The sequence below is a fragment of the Tenrec ecaudatus genome, chromosome 18 (genome assembly GCF_050624435.1).
Source record: "Tenrec ecaudatus isolate mTenEca1 chromosome 18, mTenEca1.hap1, whole genome shotgun sequence".
NCBI lineage: Eukaryota > Metazoa > Chordata > Mammalia > Afrosoricida > Tenrecidae > Tenrec > Tenrec ecaudatus.
Window position 1 is genome coordinate 9,131,288 of NC_134547.1, and position 17,153 is coordinate 9,148,440.

At 52.7% G+C, this 17,153-nt stretch overlaps 1 protein-coding gene across 1 annotated transcript; it reads left to right on the plus strand.

The window, feature by feature from the left end:
• Positions 1-10,832: 10,832 nt before the first annotated feature.
• On the plus strand, positions 10,833-16,710 carry CA11 (carbonic anhydrase 11). Its single transcript, XM_075536377.1, has 9 exons — positions 10,833-11,472; positions 11,569-11,643; positions 12,439-12,581; positions 14,192-14,377; positions 14,584-14,679; positions 14,859-14,931; positions 15,031-15,185; positions 15,778-15,943; positions 16,588-16,710. Exons 1-9 carry the CDS (start codon positions 11,406-11,408, stop codon positions 16,611-16,613), a joined length of 987 nt encoding a protein of 328 aa, XP_075392492.1. The 5' UTR covers positions 10,833-11,405; the 3' UTR covers positions 16,614-16,710.
• Positions 16,711-17,153: the final 443 nt, after the last annotated feature.

A 17,153-nucleotide genomic window follows, 5' to 3' on the forward strand; every position in this document is an offset into this window, starting at 1 on the left:
ATTCTGACTCACAGCAACCCGATGTGCAACAGGACGAAACACCGCCTGGCCCTGCGCCGTCCTCACAACTGCTCTCAGGTGTGAGCCCATGGTTGCAGCCTCTGTGTCAATCCATCTCATGGGGGGGGGTCCTCTTTTTTTCACTGCCCCCTTTACTGTAGCAAGCATGCTCTCCTTCTCTGGGGACTGGTCTCTGGATAACTCGTTCAAGGTACACGAGAGGACGTCTTCAATGGCTTTGCTTCCAGAGAGCCTTCGGACGGCCCTTCTTTCTCTTAAGACACATGTGTTGGTTCTGCTGGTCCTCTATGCTCATGCCAGCTATGTTCTTGGTCAGCACCAACATTCAAAGGCATCCGTCAGGCGTGTTTAGCGTGGTGGTAATTATTTCAGGTACACCTGGGACATTGCCAGAAGAACAAACAGACCTGTCTTGGAAGAAGTATAGGGTTACCACAAACCTGCACTTTGTAAACAACACCGAGTCCGAGATGGGCAATAAAAATAAAATAAAGCGCCATCAAACCTACCCTGCCTGCAATCTGAACCCCTGGTGGCCTGGCCTCCTACAGGAAAGAAAACGAGGAAGAGTTTTCTGGCCTCCCGGAGTGATTCAGAGTTAAGGACAGAGAGTGGGGCTAGGGGACCCACTCAGAGACTGTGGGAACCGCCTGGGCCTGCTGTGCCCTGACCCTGCCAAGGCCCACCCGGGGGTCTGGGAGGTAGGAGGTGAAAGCATGGAGCGGGGTGAGAGCCCCATATGTTTTCTATGACCCACGCTTTGTTCCCAGCGCCCGAGACCAACAGGCGTGAAATTCACATCTGGGACTGCCTCCCGCCTGGTCCTTCCCTCCTCTCTGGGCGCTGAGCCCACCCTCTGCTGGAGGCCTCACAGGTGGCTCCCAGATCTCTGAGGAGGCCCCGCCCACCTCTGGACACTGATGGATGGCTTCCTGGAGGAGGGGCTCCTGAGACTTTGAATAGGAATTTCTCCAGCAGAGAAAGGGAGCTCCGAATAGAGGGAATGGTTTCTTCAAAGACCCAGTGTGTTAGTCCGGGTGGACCAAAGAAACAAATTCATAGACACTCAGATATGTATAAGAAAGGGCTTTATTTAAAAAGAGTAATTGTATATTGAGAAAATATCCCAGCCCAGTCCGGATCTGTGGGAAGAGGAGGGTCCCCAACAAATCATTACTGGCCCGGTAGGGGCAATTGTACAGCGATAATAAGTAAAGATTATAGTAAAGTCATACAGAGTAAGAGAGGTAAAGGATAGAGATTGAATGAATGGAGTCAGACACAATTCATGGTAGCATGTTCACCTCAGCCCCGCTGCTTGGTGGTCCAACCACGAGAGTAGGAGAGAGTCACAACTTCATTGCTAACCAAGGGTTATATCTCCTTTGGGGGGCATGATTACAGGTCACCACATGTCACAGGAAGGGGCAGTACAATAAGCATACACATCATAGGAAGGGGATAAGCTAGGGGTGTGCCCATAGGAATGGGAAGGTCTAGGGGTACACATGTGACAAGAAGGGTGGACTCTAGATTCATGAGGGCAGACTGACCTTGGTCATCCTAGAGCGGGTTTGACCTCTATTTCCCACACAGATCAAGTCCATAAGTTGGGTGTGAACCCACATGTGTGATATCAGTCTGTAAATTCCTCTTCAGACTCACCCAATACATGCAAAGACGCTGAAAGCAGGAAGGTCACAGGTCAGTGGGTGGGAAGTCTTGTTGGATCCAGTGGTGATGGAAGCACTTGAGTACTGGCCTGGGTCTCCATATGGCTCCTTCAGCTCCAGGGCCCTGGCCCCATCAGGGTAGCTCCGTGTGGCTTGTCAACAGGAACATCTCACAGAGAGTGTGTGTCTCACCTCCAGGGAGTTATTTATCTCCATAGCACCTCCAAATGAGGTCATCAAGCTGCGACCCCATTGACAACCTAAACTCCACCCCTTTGCAAGTGGACAAAAGATTATGTAACTGCTACACGCAGAAACCAGCGGCTCCAGAGTAATCAGAGAGGAGGGGTAAGGATAGAAGCTGGGGGTAGCCAAGGAATGTGGACTAAGATGCACTTAACCCAAGATATGATACTTTCAACGGTCTCATGTGTCTGAGAAAGCTGGACAATTTAAAGGGAAACCCAGAGAAGAATCGGTACTTTGGAATTATGGTGCTGGCCAAGAAGAGGTTATGGATAGCTGGAAGACAGAGCCAGCTCGGTGTTGACAGAAGTCCAGCCAGCATATTTTTTTACAGGAGAACACTTCATCCCATGCCATTTGGACATTCCCAAAAGGGAACAGTCACTGAAAAGGGACATTGTGCCTGGTAAAGTAGAGGGACAGTGAAAAAGAGGTGGAGCCTTATGAGAGCCTGAGTCACCACACTCATAGACGTGTAAGAAAGAACTTTAAATCAAGACGTCATGTAGCATCAAGAAGACGTCCTCACTCCGTCCAACCCAAGTCCATGGGCCGGTCATCCTTATTCAATGTTCAACTTTCACAGGCATATGAGGCGATGGGAAATACCATGGCTTGGGTCAGGCCCACCTGAGCCTTCCAACTAACATCCTTATTTTCAACACATTAAGGAGGTCTCGTGTAGCAATTTTACCCAATGCGCTGTGTGATTTTTATCTCTTGGCTGTTTTGACCTTGGTTCTTTGGAAAACTAGCTTGATGGATTATGAGCAAGTTCCTAGAAAGAGCTTAGAACCCAGCTTGACCCCTAGCAGGTGCTCCATGGGCCGGATGGTATTATCCAAAACAAAACTCACGACCATAAAATGAATTCTGACTCCCAGAGACCCTATAGGACTGATTCAAAGTACCCCTGTGGGTTTCTGAGGCTGTAAAAAGCCTCATGGGAGTAAAAAACCTCAGACTGTTCCCATGGGGTGGCTGGTGGTTTCAAACGGCTGCCCTTGAGGTTCATGGCCCCACATGTAACCTACTATGTCACCAATGTAGCGAGGCTGGGAGGAGTGACAAGTAAGATGAGGGCTGCTGTCACTTTTGTCTGTGTCTTTCTCCAGGCTCCACAGCTCGCTCCAGGTCTTCCAAGGTTTTTCTCGGGGCACCTGAATGTTTCTGAACATATGCCTACCTGATCTCCCAGCCTCACGGGCCTGTTAGGTAGTCTAGCTCAACGGCTGGGGCGTCCATTACACATGCCCAGAGGTCCGAGGTACGGAAACAAAGGCAGGGGCACACTGCAAATGCTCAGAGCTTCAGGTTTCCCACCAGTACAAGTGGGTGGGTGCTGCAACTGGATTGGCCCACCTAGCCCGGGTGAATTCATTTCAGCCAATGGGGTCGATCAGGGGTCATCCACCACGCCTCCCATGGAATAATTGAAAAGGCAGGAGCCGGGAGTCGACCGCGTGACTTTCTGACCAGTTTCCAGGCAGGCTGCACATTCTTGAGGAGCCCTGGGGGTGCCTGTGTAAACCTGAAACTTCTTCTGACGCTCATAAAACTCACTTGGATCACAAACTAGGCTTCAGTGTGAATTCTTTCTGGTGCAGAGACCAAGGATCAAGGTATACCTCTCCCTGAGAATTCTAACAATCCCATGTCTCTCCATAACTGGAGTCTGTTTCGAAGAGTGGCTAATGGTTTGTTTGAACTGTTGACCTTGTGTATCTCAGGCCTTGGGTGTAACACAATGGGTGTAACCACTATGATATCAGGGCTCCTGGCCTTTGGCCTGGTTCTTTGGGAAATCAGGTTGGAAAAAAGATTTAATCTGGTGTTCCACTTTGCTCTGGTTTGGTTTTGTGTTTGTTCTACTTTGGTTTAGGTTGACTGACATTTCCCAAGGCGAGCAGGAAACAACTTGATGGCTTGATCCTTTATGTCTGGCCTGGACAGCTCCCTGCCCTCTTTTTGGTATGCATGTTTTCAGGGTCTTGACAGTAGGTGCGTGGTGGCCCAGCCCAGCTCGCTAGGCAAGTGAAATGCCTGTGCCCAACTCAAAGGAAGAGGGGATTGATCAGTTCAAAGCCTTGGTGGAAGAGTCTGTGTCTTGTGATTGACAAGGAGTTCGCCGAAGAGTTGGCTTCGACTGCCATCTAGCTCAGAAGCAACAAAGCCCACCTGGAAGAAGCACACCAGCCTGTGCGATCAAGAGGTGTTGGAGGGATCAGGTATCACGCATCATCAGAACAACAAATAATATCCATGGGGAGTGTGGAGTGGAAACCCAAAGCCCATTTGTAGGCCACCTGGACATCCCCTTACAAAAGGCTCTCGGGGAGGAGACGAGATAGTCAGGGTGCGATGTAGCAATGATAAAACATACAACTTTCCCCTAGTTCTTAAATGCTTCCTCCCCCCCTCCCCACATGATTCTAATTCTACCTTACAAATCTGGCTAGACCAGAGGATGTACACTGGTACAGATAGGAACTGGAAACACAAGGAATCCAGGGCGGATGAACCCTTCAGGACCAGTGGGGAAGAGTGGTGATACTGGGAGGGTGGAGAGAAGGTGGGTTGGAAAGGGGGAACTGATTACAAGGATCAACATATAACCTCCTCCCTGGGGGATGGACAACAGAAAAGTGGGTGAAGGGAGACGTCGGACAGTGTAAGATATGACAAAATAATAATTTATAAATTATCAAGGGTTCATGAAGTAAGGGGGAGCGAGGAAGGAGGGGAAAAAGCAGGAGCTGGTGCCAGGAGCTTGGGTGCAGAGCGGATGTTTTGAGAACGATGAGGGCAATGAATGTACAGATATGCTTTACACAATTGATGTATGTAGGGATTGTGATAAGAGTTGTATAAGCCCCTAATAAAACGATTAAAAAAAAGAGTTGGCTTTGAAAAGTTCCTGGAAACCTTCCATTATCTTTTCCTTCCATCTCCCCCCCATTTTTTAATGGTGCAATAAAGTGAAATTTCTTAAGGTAGCTCTTCTATCCACGTCTCCGTAACGTGGGACCGTGCGAATAGTATGTGAGACACTAATAGAGGGGAGGAGCCGGTTTGAGAATGAAGCTTCTCAGAAGCAGGGAGAGAGAATTTCCGGGACCATCAAGGAAGTCAAGCCAGCAAAGGGGCACATGGGAAGTTCCTGTTTGAGGTAGGCAAGAAGACCATGAGACTGAGCAGAGAAGCCGCGCTGAGACTATGAGACTGTAAGGCAGAGTAGTGGGCTGGCTTCTTGGTCCACGGAGGCTGAGACCAAGAATCCATTTGGCTGAGAGGTTGAGGACCAGAGAGAGAGGCTGGACAGGCTGAGGAGAGAGGTTGCTGTGGACCAATGACTATATCCCTTCCGTTTACTGATCCTGGATGCAACAACTTGGTAACTTCCCTAAGAAACCCCTGTAAAACACTCACTGCCATCGAGCCAATGCTGACTCATAGTGACCCTGTGGGCCAGGAGAGAACTGCCCCCTGTGAGTTTCTGAAAAGGTCACTCTTGGCGGGAGTAGAAGACCCCTTCTTTCACAAGAGTGGTCTGTGCATTCTCTGTAGCCATTGCGACGCATCATCGAACCCAGGAGAGACGTGGAGCATCATGGATGGAGTGGTTGGTGTCAGAATAAGGTCCAGAAAGATGGAAGGTGGACGGCATGTCTAACCTCTGCCATGAAGCAAACAGCCGTGTGAAGATGGATTCGCCTTCATCCTGGTGTAGACCAAAAGAATTCAGAGGTGGCCTCCATGCCGTTGACCCAACAGCTGTCACACAGGAGCATCCAGCCGCAGGGCAATTTGTCAGATAGAAGGCAGCAGAAAAGCAGCAGGGAGAAGCAGAAAATAGAAGGAGGCGCAAAGGGAAGGAAGCAAGGAACCTACATGGGGCAACGGCTTTAAGGCTGAAGATGGCAACAGGCCCAGAAAGGGGCCCGGTGACAGAGCTGGGGGTGACAGGTGGCAGAGACTGTCCTAAAGAGGCTGAGAGGTGGCCTGCAGACCACAGGCGCCGAAAGAGCTGCCTTGTCCTGATGACAGGAGATTTTTGACTACCTCTTCCCTAAGCCTGAGTTCTACCTATTGATCCTGATCCCAATTTGTGCCTTGTTTCTTCCTCAGCCACATAACTGTACGTAATCTATGAGTGCTGGGTGGTCATGACAATGGATTACTGAACTGAACAGGGAAGCTGAGAGTGTCGTTGGGGGGGAATGGCAAGTTGGTAAGAAGAAATTGGATCATGAGGGAGGGGGGAGCAGGGAGGGAGTGTGAGGGGAAAGAGGACCTGATGCAAAGGGCTTAAGTGGAGAGCAAATGCTTTGAAAATGATGAGGGCAATGAATGTACAGATGTGCTTTACACGATTGATCTATGTATGGATTGTGATAAGAGTTGTATGAGCCCCTAATAAAACATTTTAAAAAATTGGAGAGTAGAGGCCTGATCTTCACATCTGAGTTAGGCTGGGTTCCCTAGAGAAACAAAGGACACCCATATATGTGTAAGAAAGAGCTTTATACCTGGAAGTAATTATGCATAGGGAAAACATCCCAGCCCAGTCCAACTCAAGTACATAAGTCTAATTCTAATCCATAAGTCCAATTCTAGTCCATAAATCCCTCTTCAAATTCATGAAGCCATTGCTTCTTGGCCTTTGGGCTAAGATCAAGTGCAAACTCATGAAGCCACGTGCAATGGTGCAGGAAGATCACAGGTCGGTGGGTGCAAGGTGCGGACAAAGTCTTGTGGATCCAATGGTGGTGGATGCGTTGACCACCAATGCAGGCCTCAGCATGGCTCACCAGCATGAAGGTGAAGCAGAGCGGGGTGGGGGGAGGCTCCCAGGAGCCTCCTTATGAGAAGGCCACGCCCACAAGCAGGCATCAATCAGCTGTGACCTGATTGACAGGTGTAGTAGTTACACGGTTCATGTCAACTTGACAGAAGAAGGAAGGGGTGGCGTCTAGCCTGTCAAGCAGCACTGTGGAGAAGCATACACTGCAGAACTGAGGCCTCCAGCCAACAGCCATAAGAGGGAGCCTGTTTGCAGATGGACTCCCCAGCCCCAGTTGAGACTTCAGATGGCTGCAGCTCTGACCAATAAAAAATAGCTTCACTCGTACCCTCCTGAGAGATCCCAAACCACAACCACCCAGCTCACTTGCTCCCATATTCCTGACCCTCAGAAACCGTGAGATGGTGCATGGCATTTCAAGTCAGTAAAGTAGGGGGTAATCCATATAAGCTGTGATGGACAATTAATCCCTATCTTTCTGGTGTGCTTCCTCTCTCTCTCCCCCTCCCTCCTTCCCTCTGTCTCTGTCTTCTCTCAGTCTCTGAATGCCCAATTCCTAGTCTCTCTCTCTCTCTCTCTCTCTGAATGCCTGTGTCTCTTTAGTTTCTCTCTTTCTATCAGCTGATCTACATTCTGGATCTCTCCTTCCTCTGTGCCTTTCTGCTAAGACGGCATTCCCTGCATACCTGTGTCTGTGTGTTGATGGGCAAGTACTGGGGAAGGATCTCTGGTGGTATGTGAGTTAGGTGCTGGGCTGACAACCCCCAGGTTGGCGGTTCAAATTCATCAGCTGCTCCGCAGGAGGAAATGGAGGCAGTCTGTTTCTGCAAAGATGTACGTCTCAGAATCTCCACATGGGGGTCACTCTGAGTCAGATGGCTCTGGGTATGAAATTTCGTGTGTGTGTGTGTGTGTGTGTGTGTATGAAGGTGGCACAAGCAGTTAAGGGCTGGGCAGTGAACAGGAAGGTTGGTGGTTTGTTCCACCCATCGAGCTACATGGAGAACCATAGGGTAGTGTGCCTCCGTAACAATGACTGTCTTACAATTAGCACAGACCCCTGAATCCATCAGCCCACCACTGTCGCACCACATCCTCAGCGTCTGAGCTGGTCCCCACCTGCCTAGGCTCCCACTGCCTGAGGAGGTGACCGTCCCAGAGGAGAAGACCAATACCCCCATGCAAAGAGCCGATGTGAATGTTGAAGCTCTCTGGCCCCGCATGATTTACAAAAGACTTTGACTGACAGGGCGGCCCTCATCTGCAATGTGGGAGTGGGGGAACCTATCCCTTCCACCACCACTGCCCCAGTTGAGGAAGAGAAAGTGGAAATCGAGGAAGATGGAGCTGGGGAATCTGATGATGACGTGGGCTTGGATCTTTTGTAACTTGTGAGGTAAACGGCCATACCCTTTTTTTCCTCTACAGTGATGGGGGGTTGTTGGGGAACTTAGCAACAGGATACTACAAATGAGGATCAGGAAACATTAAGGATACAGTTCTTTTGTCCTCAGCAATGCCTCTGTTCGGTCATAGTAGCAGCCATGTCTCTCTCTTAGGCTCCCAGCCTCTGCCCTGCTCAAGCAAGCTTTGCAAAGCTCCATGGGCACTGCCAAGTGCACACAGCATATCCCACTCTGCAAGCTAGCCTTCTGCCCAAAGGTAATTTAGCTTTGTTCACTCCTGGGGCTAGGAAGTCTGCCTCTCTGCCTCATGGTACTCGCTGCTGCGTCTTCTCCACTAGGGATCCAGGACCAACCCACATGGTGCTTCCTTTGCTGGCCATAGGATCCTCTCTCCCTGCTGCTTCTCGTTAGTAGTTTGCTTGTTTGACGCTAGCTCATGTGTCTCACACACACAATTGGCGTCAGTTCCCATTTTACATTTATGACAGATAGCCTTGAACACCTTACTGGGCAGTTCTACTCTGTGCTATGGGGTCACTATGCTTCTGTCTCGATCACAGTGGGTTTATGTGTCTACCAAGGCGCCCTGGCGGTGGTGGTGGTGGTGGTAGTGTGAATGGTTAAGTGCTTGGTGGCTAGCCGACCAAAGGTAGGCGGTTCGAAGCCACCCGAGGACAATTCTGGAGCAAGACCTAGCGATTGGCTTTCAGTAAAATGACAGCCCCTCACAGAGCTGTTCTGCTCAGTCACCCGGGGCCCTTACGAATCAAAAGTCGCCTTGAAGCCAACTGATAACCACAGCAAGGTAGTCTGTCTGTCTGTCTCTCTCCTTGGGTCGCTCAGTGTATGCTTCTATGTCCTCTCTCCTCCACTTCTACAGCAAATTGGGGTCTCCAATCCTGGTGGCCTAGTAGTTACAAGTTGGGCTGCGAATCACATCAGCAGTTCAAAGTCACCAGGTGCTACATGGGAGCAAGACGAAGCTTTCTTCTCCCATAAAGAGTTACAGTCCCGAAAGCTAATGGTGCCCGGCTATCAAAAGATATAGCACTTGAAGATAAACAAGCAGCCATCCATCTGAGAAGCAACTAAGTCCACATGGAAGAAACACACCAGCTTGTGATCATGAAGTATTGATGGGATCAGGTATCAGGCATCAAAGACCCAGAACAAAAAAATCATATTGATGTGAATGAGGGGGCGGGGGGAGTGGAGACTCAAAGCCCATCTGTAGACAATTGGACATCCCCTTACAGAAGGGTCACAAGGAAGAGATGGGCCACTCTGTGCAGTAAAGCACCGATAAAACCTACAACTTAAAAAAAAAATAGAAACAAATTCAGCTAGACCAGAGTATGTACACTGACTGGTACAGATAAGAGCTCACAACACAGGGAATCCAGGACAGATAAACCTCTCAGGACCAATAATGAGAGTAGTGATACCAGGAGGGGAAGGGGAAGGTGGGGGGACAAAAGGGGAACCAATCACAATGATCAACATGTAACACCCCCCCAGGGGTGAAGGGAGACAGCAGACAATGTAATATGTGAAAATAATAATTTATAATTTATCAAGGGTTCATCAAGGAGGGAAGGAGAGAAAAAAATCAGGAGCTAGTACTAAGGGCTCAAGTAGAAAGAATTTTGAAAATGTTGATGGCAACATAAGTACAAAAGTGCTTGACACATGGATCTATCTATGGGTTGTGATAAGAGCTATAAGAGGGGGGAAAAGAGCTGTAAGAGCCCCCAATAAAATGATTTAAATAATTTTAAAAAGAGTTACAGTCTCAGAAACCCACAGGGGCAGTTCTACCCTGCCCCAGAGGGTCATAATTAATCGGAATGGACTGATGACAGGGAGGGTTGGGGGGTTTGGGGCCCTATGTCTCTATGTCTCTATACTAGTCCGTTATTTGATGCTTCGCTTCTATTTTTGGATCTCTTTCTCCTCCTCCCACCCCAGGCATCTCCTTCTTCCATCCACAGTCTGTTACATGGGTGGGTCTCTGCCTCCTTCGTGGCCCCATTCTTTTTCTCTTTGGGGATCACTTTTTGTGAAGGTCTCTCTCTCTCATTCACCCCTTCTTCCTTTTTCTCCTCCTGAGAGTGTCCCCCGTGTCTTTCTCACTCACTCTATTTCAAACCAGCTGCCTCCCGCCCCCCACCCTGTCCCCCCAGCTCTCTTCCTGACCCCGCCCCTCTGCAGTTCCAATCTCACCTCCGCCCCACCCTGCCTTCCCCTTCCCTTTCCAGGTCTCTGCCTCCCTCTCCTGGTCAGAGGCTCTCACTGCACCCCAAGCTCCCATGGGAAACCCTTAGCCAGGTTAAGGCAGCCCCCCAGTGGAGGACGTGGGGGAGCGCTGGGAGGGGGCTGTCAATGTTAGGACGCGCCCCAACCGGGATCCCTGCGAACTGGACGGCCTCGGGCACGAACCCAGGCCAGCTCCTGGGGACCTGGGAGGGCTCGCCCAGCTCCACCTTAAGCAACCCCCCCATTTCTGCAGAGGAAAAGGAACAGCCATCTCTGGGCCCCAGGTGTCCGGGACACCCCCACCCCCATAGCCACAGCCGGGCTGGGAGTTGGGGGACCAGCACCACCCCCACACCCCCCGCACCCCCACCGTGCCCCTTAGTACCCGGCCCTTCACACATTCCCACGAGTGTTCTCTGCTGCGAGGAGGTTCATCCCTCCCCATCAACCCCCCCGCCCCCTCCCCCGCGGAAAAAAATAATTAAATAACACCCAGAGAGAGAAGCCAGGGAGGGGGAGGAGGGAGGAAGGGCCGAGAGAGAAGAGACAGGGAAAACGAGGAGGCAGGAGTGGAGGAGGTGGGGAGAGAGAGGGAAGCGGGAGACCGGCAGGAAGGGGAGGCAGGGAGGAGGTGAAGAAGGGAGAAAGAGAGGCGGGGAGCCGATGGATACCTGGGATTAGGTGGCTTGGAGTTTCATGTAAAGAGAAGCAGGAGGGGGTGTGGACTCAACCCCCCACCTCCCCCAGGTAACCCTGGGAGAGAGGCAGATCTGGAAGAGGTGGGAGTGGAAGTCTGGAGGAGAGGCCAGGGAAGGAGTGGGCTTGGGGGAGTCTCTTTCCCCAGCCGTTAGGGGTTGGGAAGCTGGGAACTCGCTGGGAGGAGAGGAGTGAGGTCGGAAGTTCTGGAGCAAGAGGGTCCCAGGAAGAGGGGAGGCGGCAGCTGAAGGTGAGGGGGCAAGGGTCTTGGAAGGGGGGGCTCTCCTTCAAGGCCTCCTGGGAATGGGAGGTGCCGCTCGTCTGAGCGCCCCTCGAGCGCTGGTACTCTGGGCCGCACTGGGGGCGGCAGGTAAGACCCGGGACCCGGGCAGGAGCCCCTCTGGGCGGGCTGTTGGGGGGTGGGAGGACGGGCCCAAGAGAGGGGTTCAGGCTGCTCTCTCCCCAGCTCACATCGGACCAGCACCTGACCCAGAGGACTGGTGGAGCTACAAGGATAATCTCCAGGGAAACTTCGTGCCAGGTGCAACCAGGGCGGGGACCCAGGAGTCCGGGCCCCCGCCCTCAAGCACCTCCTTCGGCCCCAGCAATCTCAGCCCCCAGCCCCCACTCTTTCCCCAAGACCCAGGAGTCCCAGCTCCCTCCCCGTCCCTCCTTCCCTGCCTCCCTCGCTCTGGAGCGGGGGCCCAGCCTCCGAATCCCCGGGGCTCACCGTGGGACATTATACATGCGCATTTCAAGTAGCGAGTGGGAGTGAGTGGAAGGAAAGTGTGGGGGTGGAAGAGTGTGTGTTCGCTGGGAAAGCGGCGGGTCCTGGCTTCTTCTGGGAACCGGAGGTTCAGAGGCCCCCGCCCCGCACCCCCTCCCACCTTTTCCAGCCTCTCTTGCAACCTCTTTTCCCCAATACAGTCATTTTCCAGCTGTGGGACAAGGGAGACTGAAAGAACTACAACTCCCATGGGGCGCTTAGACAGGCAGGCAGCAGATGGGTAGGCTGGCAACCCTGGGGGCTTATGGGAGTTGTAGTTCTCTCTCATAATGACATAATTTTAAGATGGGAGTGGATACAGGAGAGGTTGGAGCTGATAGTGGTGGAGGGGGAAGGGGGGCGGTTTTAGGAAACGACTCCCAGATTCTTCTAGAACCCAGGATTCTGGACCCCAGCCACTTCCGTCCTCAAACCAGGAGTTCAGACCCCCAACCACTCCACCCCACTTAGATCCAGGAGTTCAGACCATAGGACCTCTCTCAGGAAATCCCAGCATGGGGACCTTGTCCTTATTTCTGACTCCTCCTCCTCTGAACCCCATGACCCCAGGGCCTCCCTTCTGGGGCCTGGTGAATGCAGCCTGGAGCTTGTGCGCCGTGGGGAAGCGGCAGAGCCCCGTGGATGTGGAACTCAAGAGAGTGCTTTATGATCCCTTTCTGCCCCCGCTGAGGCTCAGCACTGGGGGCGAGAAGGTAGGGGGGCTGGATTACAAATGCTGGGGGTGGGGTGGGTGGGCTGCTGAGATGGGAAGCCAGCACCAAGGAGCAGGAGGCAGCCTTGGGGAGCAAGGAAGTCTCAGCTCCTATACTCTAAAGAACTCTTATCTTTTGTTCCTGCTCCAAACATACCCCCCAGACCTTCCATCACCGTAGAAGCAGAAACTGCTTTTAAAAGCATCACAAGCCCAGTGAGAGACCTACGCCAGGTATTCTTCTGTGGATGCTGAGCACTGAAGCACAGAGAGGTTGACTTACTTGCCTGGGGTCACACAGCTAGAAGGCTAACACTGGGGTCCCAAACCAGGAAGCTGAGTTCCCAGGGAGGCGTTCCCTTATCCACTGGGCAATGCCTTTTCTAATAAGAGCCCACCAGTGTTTCCTCGGACCCATTCCTGATCCCATCCCCTCCTCATTCCCAAGTCCACTCTTCCTAGTCTCCCCACTAAACACCATTCAATTGGATTCCTGAGATACCACTTTTCCTAGCTTCTGTTCGATTCCTTGCTGGTCTGTCTGCTTGCCTTCTACAAGCCGTACTTCCGCATCACAGACAGACAGACGGCTGAAAAAACACAAGGCAGATCATATCACTCATCTACTGGGAGCAGTCATCTCAGCAGATGCTTCTGTAGCACCTAGCTTCAGTTCCTTCTTTTAAATAAGAATAAAAACTCCCCAACCCGGCCTCCAAGGGCCACCATGGTCAGGGCCGCAGCCCCATTCTCTCCATTGTTCACTGGGATCCTGTCCCCACTGGCCCCTTGACTTTCACTGAAACAGGTGGCCTCAGGGCCTTTGCACTTGCTCCGTTCTCTTCCTGGAATGTCCTCCCTGCTTTTTGCATCAAACCCCTCCTCATCCGTTCGTTCGAATGTCAGCAAACACACACACACACACACACACACACACACACCACACCTCCCCCCGCCCAGACTGGGACCGCTATTGCATTTTCTTAGAGCCTCCCCTTCTCAAAGTAAGCACACACTGAGGGATTAAAGGGCTACTTGTACAATTGAATATGGACGGTCCCTCTCTCCCCCATCAGAACATAAGCTCTACTAGGCCCTGGAGTTCTGTCTGCTTATTCATTCTCGATTCTTGGCGTCCCTGACATAGCTTCAGCTCAGTAAATTTTGCCCATGACAGGAATCCAACCAGTTTTGAAAGAGCCCTTGTGGCACAATGGGCTCTGTGTTGGGCTACTAACCACAAGGTCAACAGTTTGAAACCACCAGTCACCGTGTGAAAGAAAGACGAGGCTGTGTACTCCCATCATGAGTTGCAGCCTTGGAAAACCACAGGGTCAGTTCTCCCCTGTCCCCTGGGGTCGCTAGGAGTCACAGTCGATACGATGGCAGTGAGTTTGGGTTTTTTATTTTTTAATGGGGTCGTTATAAGGTAGAGAGAGCAGTTCATTTTCTGCTCACCAGAGGCCAGCACAGAATCTGGAACTTGGTTGATGTTCAAACTATATTGAGTGACTAGAAGATTGTGGGGAACAGTTTAAGGTTAATGCTGGAAGGGGGATATAGGCTGGAAAAGATGAGTGTTACATCTCAGACCTTCTGCCTCTCTCGAAGCTCCGGGGGACTCTGTATAACACAGGCCGACACGTCTCTTTCCTGCCTGCGCCCCGGCCAGTGGTGAATGTGTCTGGGGGTCCCCTCCTCTACAGCCATCGACTCAGTGAACTGCGACTGCTGTTTGGAGCACGGGATGGAGCCGGCTCCGAACACCAGATCAACCACCAGGGCTTCTCCGCGGAGGTGATGGCTACTAACCTCTGATCCTTGGCCCTGGGTCTGACCTTACAAGACTCGGTTCCTCCCACTTCCCCCTCTGCCTTTCTGCACAGAATCCGTTCCCTCTTCTGAGCACTGACCCTCACCCATTCGGGGCCTGGGAATCTCCTCCTCTCTCCTCCTGCTGGGGGGTGGGTGGGACCCCCCAATATCTGGGTTCCCTCCCCCAGGTGCAGCTCATCCACTTCAATCAGGAACTGTATGGGAACCTCAGTGCGGCCTCGCGCAGCCCCAACGGCCTGGCCATTCTCAGCTTCTTTGTCAATGTGAGTCAAGCAAGCTTCGCAGGGAGCGAGGAGCTGGTTGCCTGCACTCTGGGGGCCTTTGGAGGGAGGAGGGAAGCCTGATGGTTTAGATTCCTGCGTGCTGGGGGGAGGAGAAGGTCTAAGGGCTTGGGGATCTGAGCTTCTGTGGGTTCCCCCCACTTTGTACTCCCCCCGCACAGGTGGCTGGCAGCTCAAACCCATTCCTCAGCCGCCTCCTCAGCCGTGATACCATCACCCGAATTTCCTACAAGAGTAAGTCTAAACCCACTGGGATGGGGGCGGGGTTGGGGTGGGGAGGGGCGGAGCATCCAAGTGGAGCACCTGGCCTCACACTGGGTGATGTCCCCACAGATGATGCTTACTTCCTTCAAGACCTGAGTCTGGAGCTCCTGTTCCCAGAGTCCTTTGGCTTTGTCACCTACCAGGGTTCTCTCAGCACCCCGCCCTGCTCAGAGACTGTCACCTGGATTCTGATTGACCGCGCCCTCAATATCACCTCCCTCCAGGTGACCCCTCAAATCTCCATCCATCCATCCATCCGAGTCCAAGCAGTCACTTTGTGTAGGGGCTTCCAGGACTGTAAATCAAGGGCCCTCAAACTATGGCCCGCGGGCCACATGCGGCCCACCAATGACATTTATCCGGCCCGCCGGATGTTTTGCTGCCGTTGCTGCCTAATCCTGCTCAGCAGCCTACTTGACCAGCGTTCATAGGAATTTGTCCATAGTTTGTTTTTTTTAAACTATAGTCCAAACAGTCTGAGGGGCAGTGAACTGACCCCGGGTTTAAGAAGTTTGAGGACCCCTGCTGTAAATCTTTATGGGATCTCTCAGCCTCATTTTTCTACCGCGAAGCGGCTGGCGGATTTGAACCACAAATGTTACCATTTGCAGGACCTGACCTAAGCCAACAGCGCCCCCACGCTCTCTTCCTGTTGTTGACAAGGTAGCAGAGCAGGCTAGAGGGAGGGTCCAAGGAGGGCCTCTGGAAGGTGTGCCACGGAGCGATGCCCCGCCCACTCGTGCCGGAGGGGCGGGGACGCGTGATGTCACTTGCATGATTTCTCTATTCACACAGTTCCCCTCCCTCCCCTGGCAGATGCATTCCCTGAGACTTCTGAGCCAGAATCCGCCATCCCAGATCTTCCAGAGCCTCAGCGGTAATGGCCGGCCTCTGCAGCCCTTGGCCCACAGGGCCCTGAGGGGCAACAGGGACCCCCGGCACCCCGAGAGGCGGTGCCGAGGCCCCAACTACCGCCTGCATGGTATGGTCCAGTCTGCAACCCCCCCTCCACCTCTTGGTCTAGCCCACCTATGCTCCCCCCCCCCTCCCAATGTGGCACGGTCCTATCCTCCCTTTGCTACATTGTAGGGCGCGTTACTTTCTATCTCTAGCTCAACTTGGTACGGCCCACGTCCCTCCTTCACCCCTGGGTGGTCCATGATTTGTATTTCCTCCCATCAATTTAGAAGTCAGTCTAGAACCCGAGCTGGCTTCGTCTCCTAGCACAGTTAACGACGACACACCCCCCGCTCCGTTTTCACGTGGTACAACCCGAAACGAGAATCAACTTGGTACACTCCTTTCCCCCCTTCCTCCTGTTTTCCGGTGGTTTATCCCTGGAAGCAAACGGTCACCCCTGGTTTATCGCCGTGGTACAGTCCAGACTCCTCGCCCCAAGCCCATCACTTGGTTTAACCTAGGGCTGAAACGGGCCCCCCACCCTCCTGCCTCCTCCACTTGGTTTAGCCCAGGGCTGCCCCCGCAGCGTCACAATGTGGTACATTCCGGCTCCCCCTTCGCCAACGTGCCGTGGTAGAATCCGGCGCGGCCTTGCCCCAAGCCCCGCTCCTGTCGTGTGAGCCTTAGCCTAACGCCTCTCCCTGATGCCGGTATCCTGTCTTTCAGTGGATGGTGCCCCCCATGGTCGCTGAGGCGCCCCGGCGAGGACTGTGCCTGCCCGCCACAAGCCTCCCTTCTAGGAGAAGAGAGCCATCTCCAAAATCAAAGCTATTAAAGGGATAGAATGTTTCCTGTTTCTCAGTTGTCTGATTCTAGGAGCATGAGGGGTATTTCGCAACAGTTTTCTTCGAGAAACCAATCGCTTTCTCTTCCTAAACCCACACGAGTTAACTCGACTCTTGTTTTCCAAAATAATCATTTGGACCAGCGGCTCCTTTAAGCGGCGTCTTCGGTTCCCCACCTTTTTCCTCCCGCATAAAATATCCCCCTCCCCACCCTCCTGTAGCACGCGCGGAGCCACGTGCTTCCTCCACTCGCCTGTCTCATTGGTCTGAACTGGGTCACGGTCCCGCCCCCAGAGCCTCCTCCCATTGGTCAAATGTAGGTCAGGGTCCCGCCTCCCTCCAAAAGGCAAGGCAACTTCACGCGCAGAGCTCCACACGCTCCCCGCTGCCCCTCCCCGGCCTTGGCAGACCTAGGTCGTCCCATTGGCTGTCAGTCTCCAGAGAGCG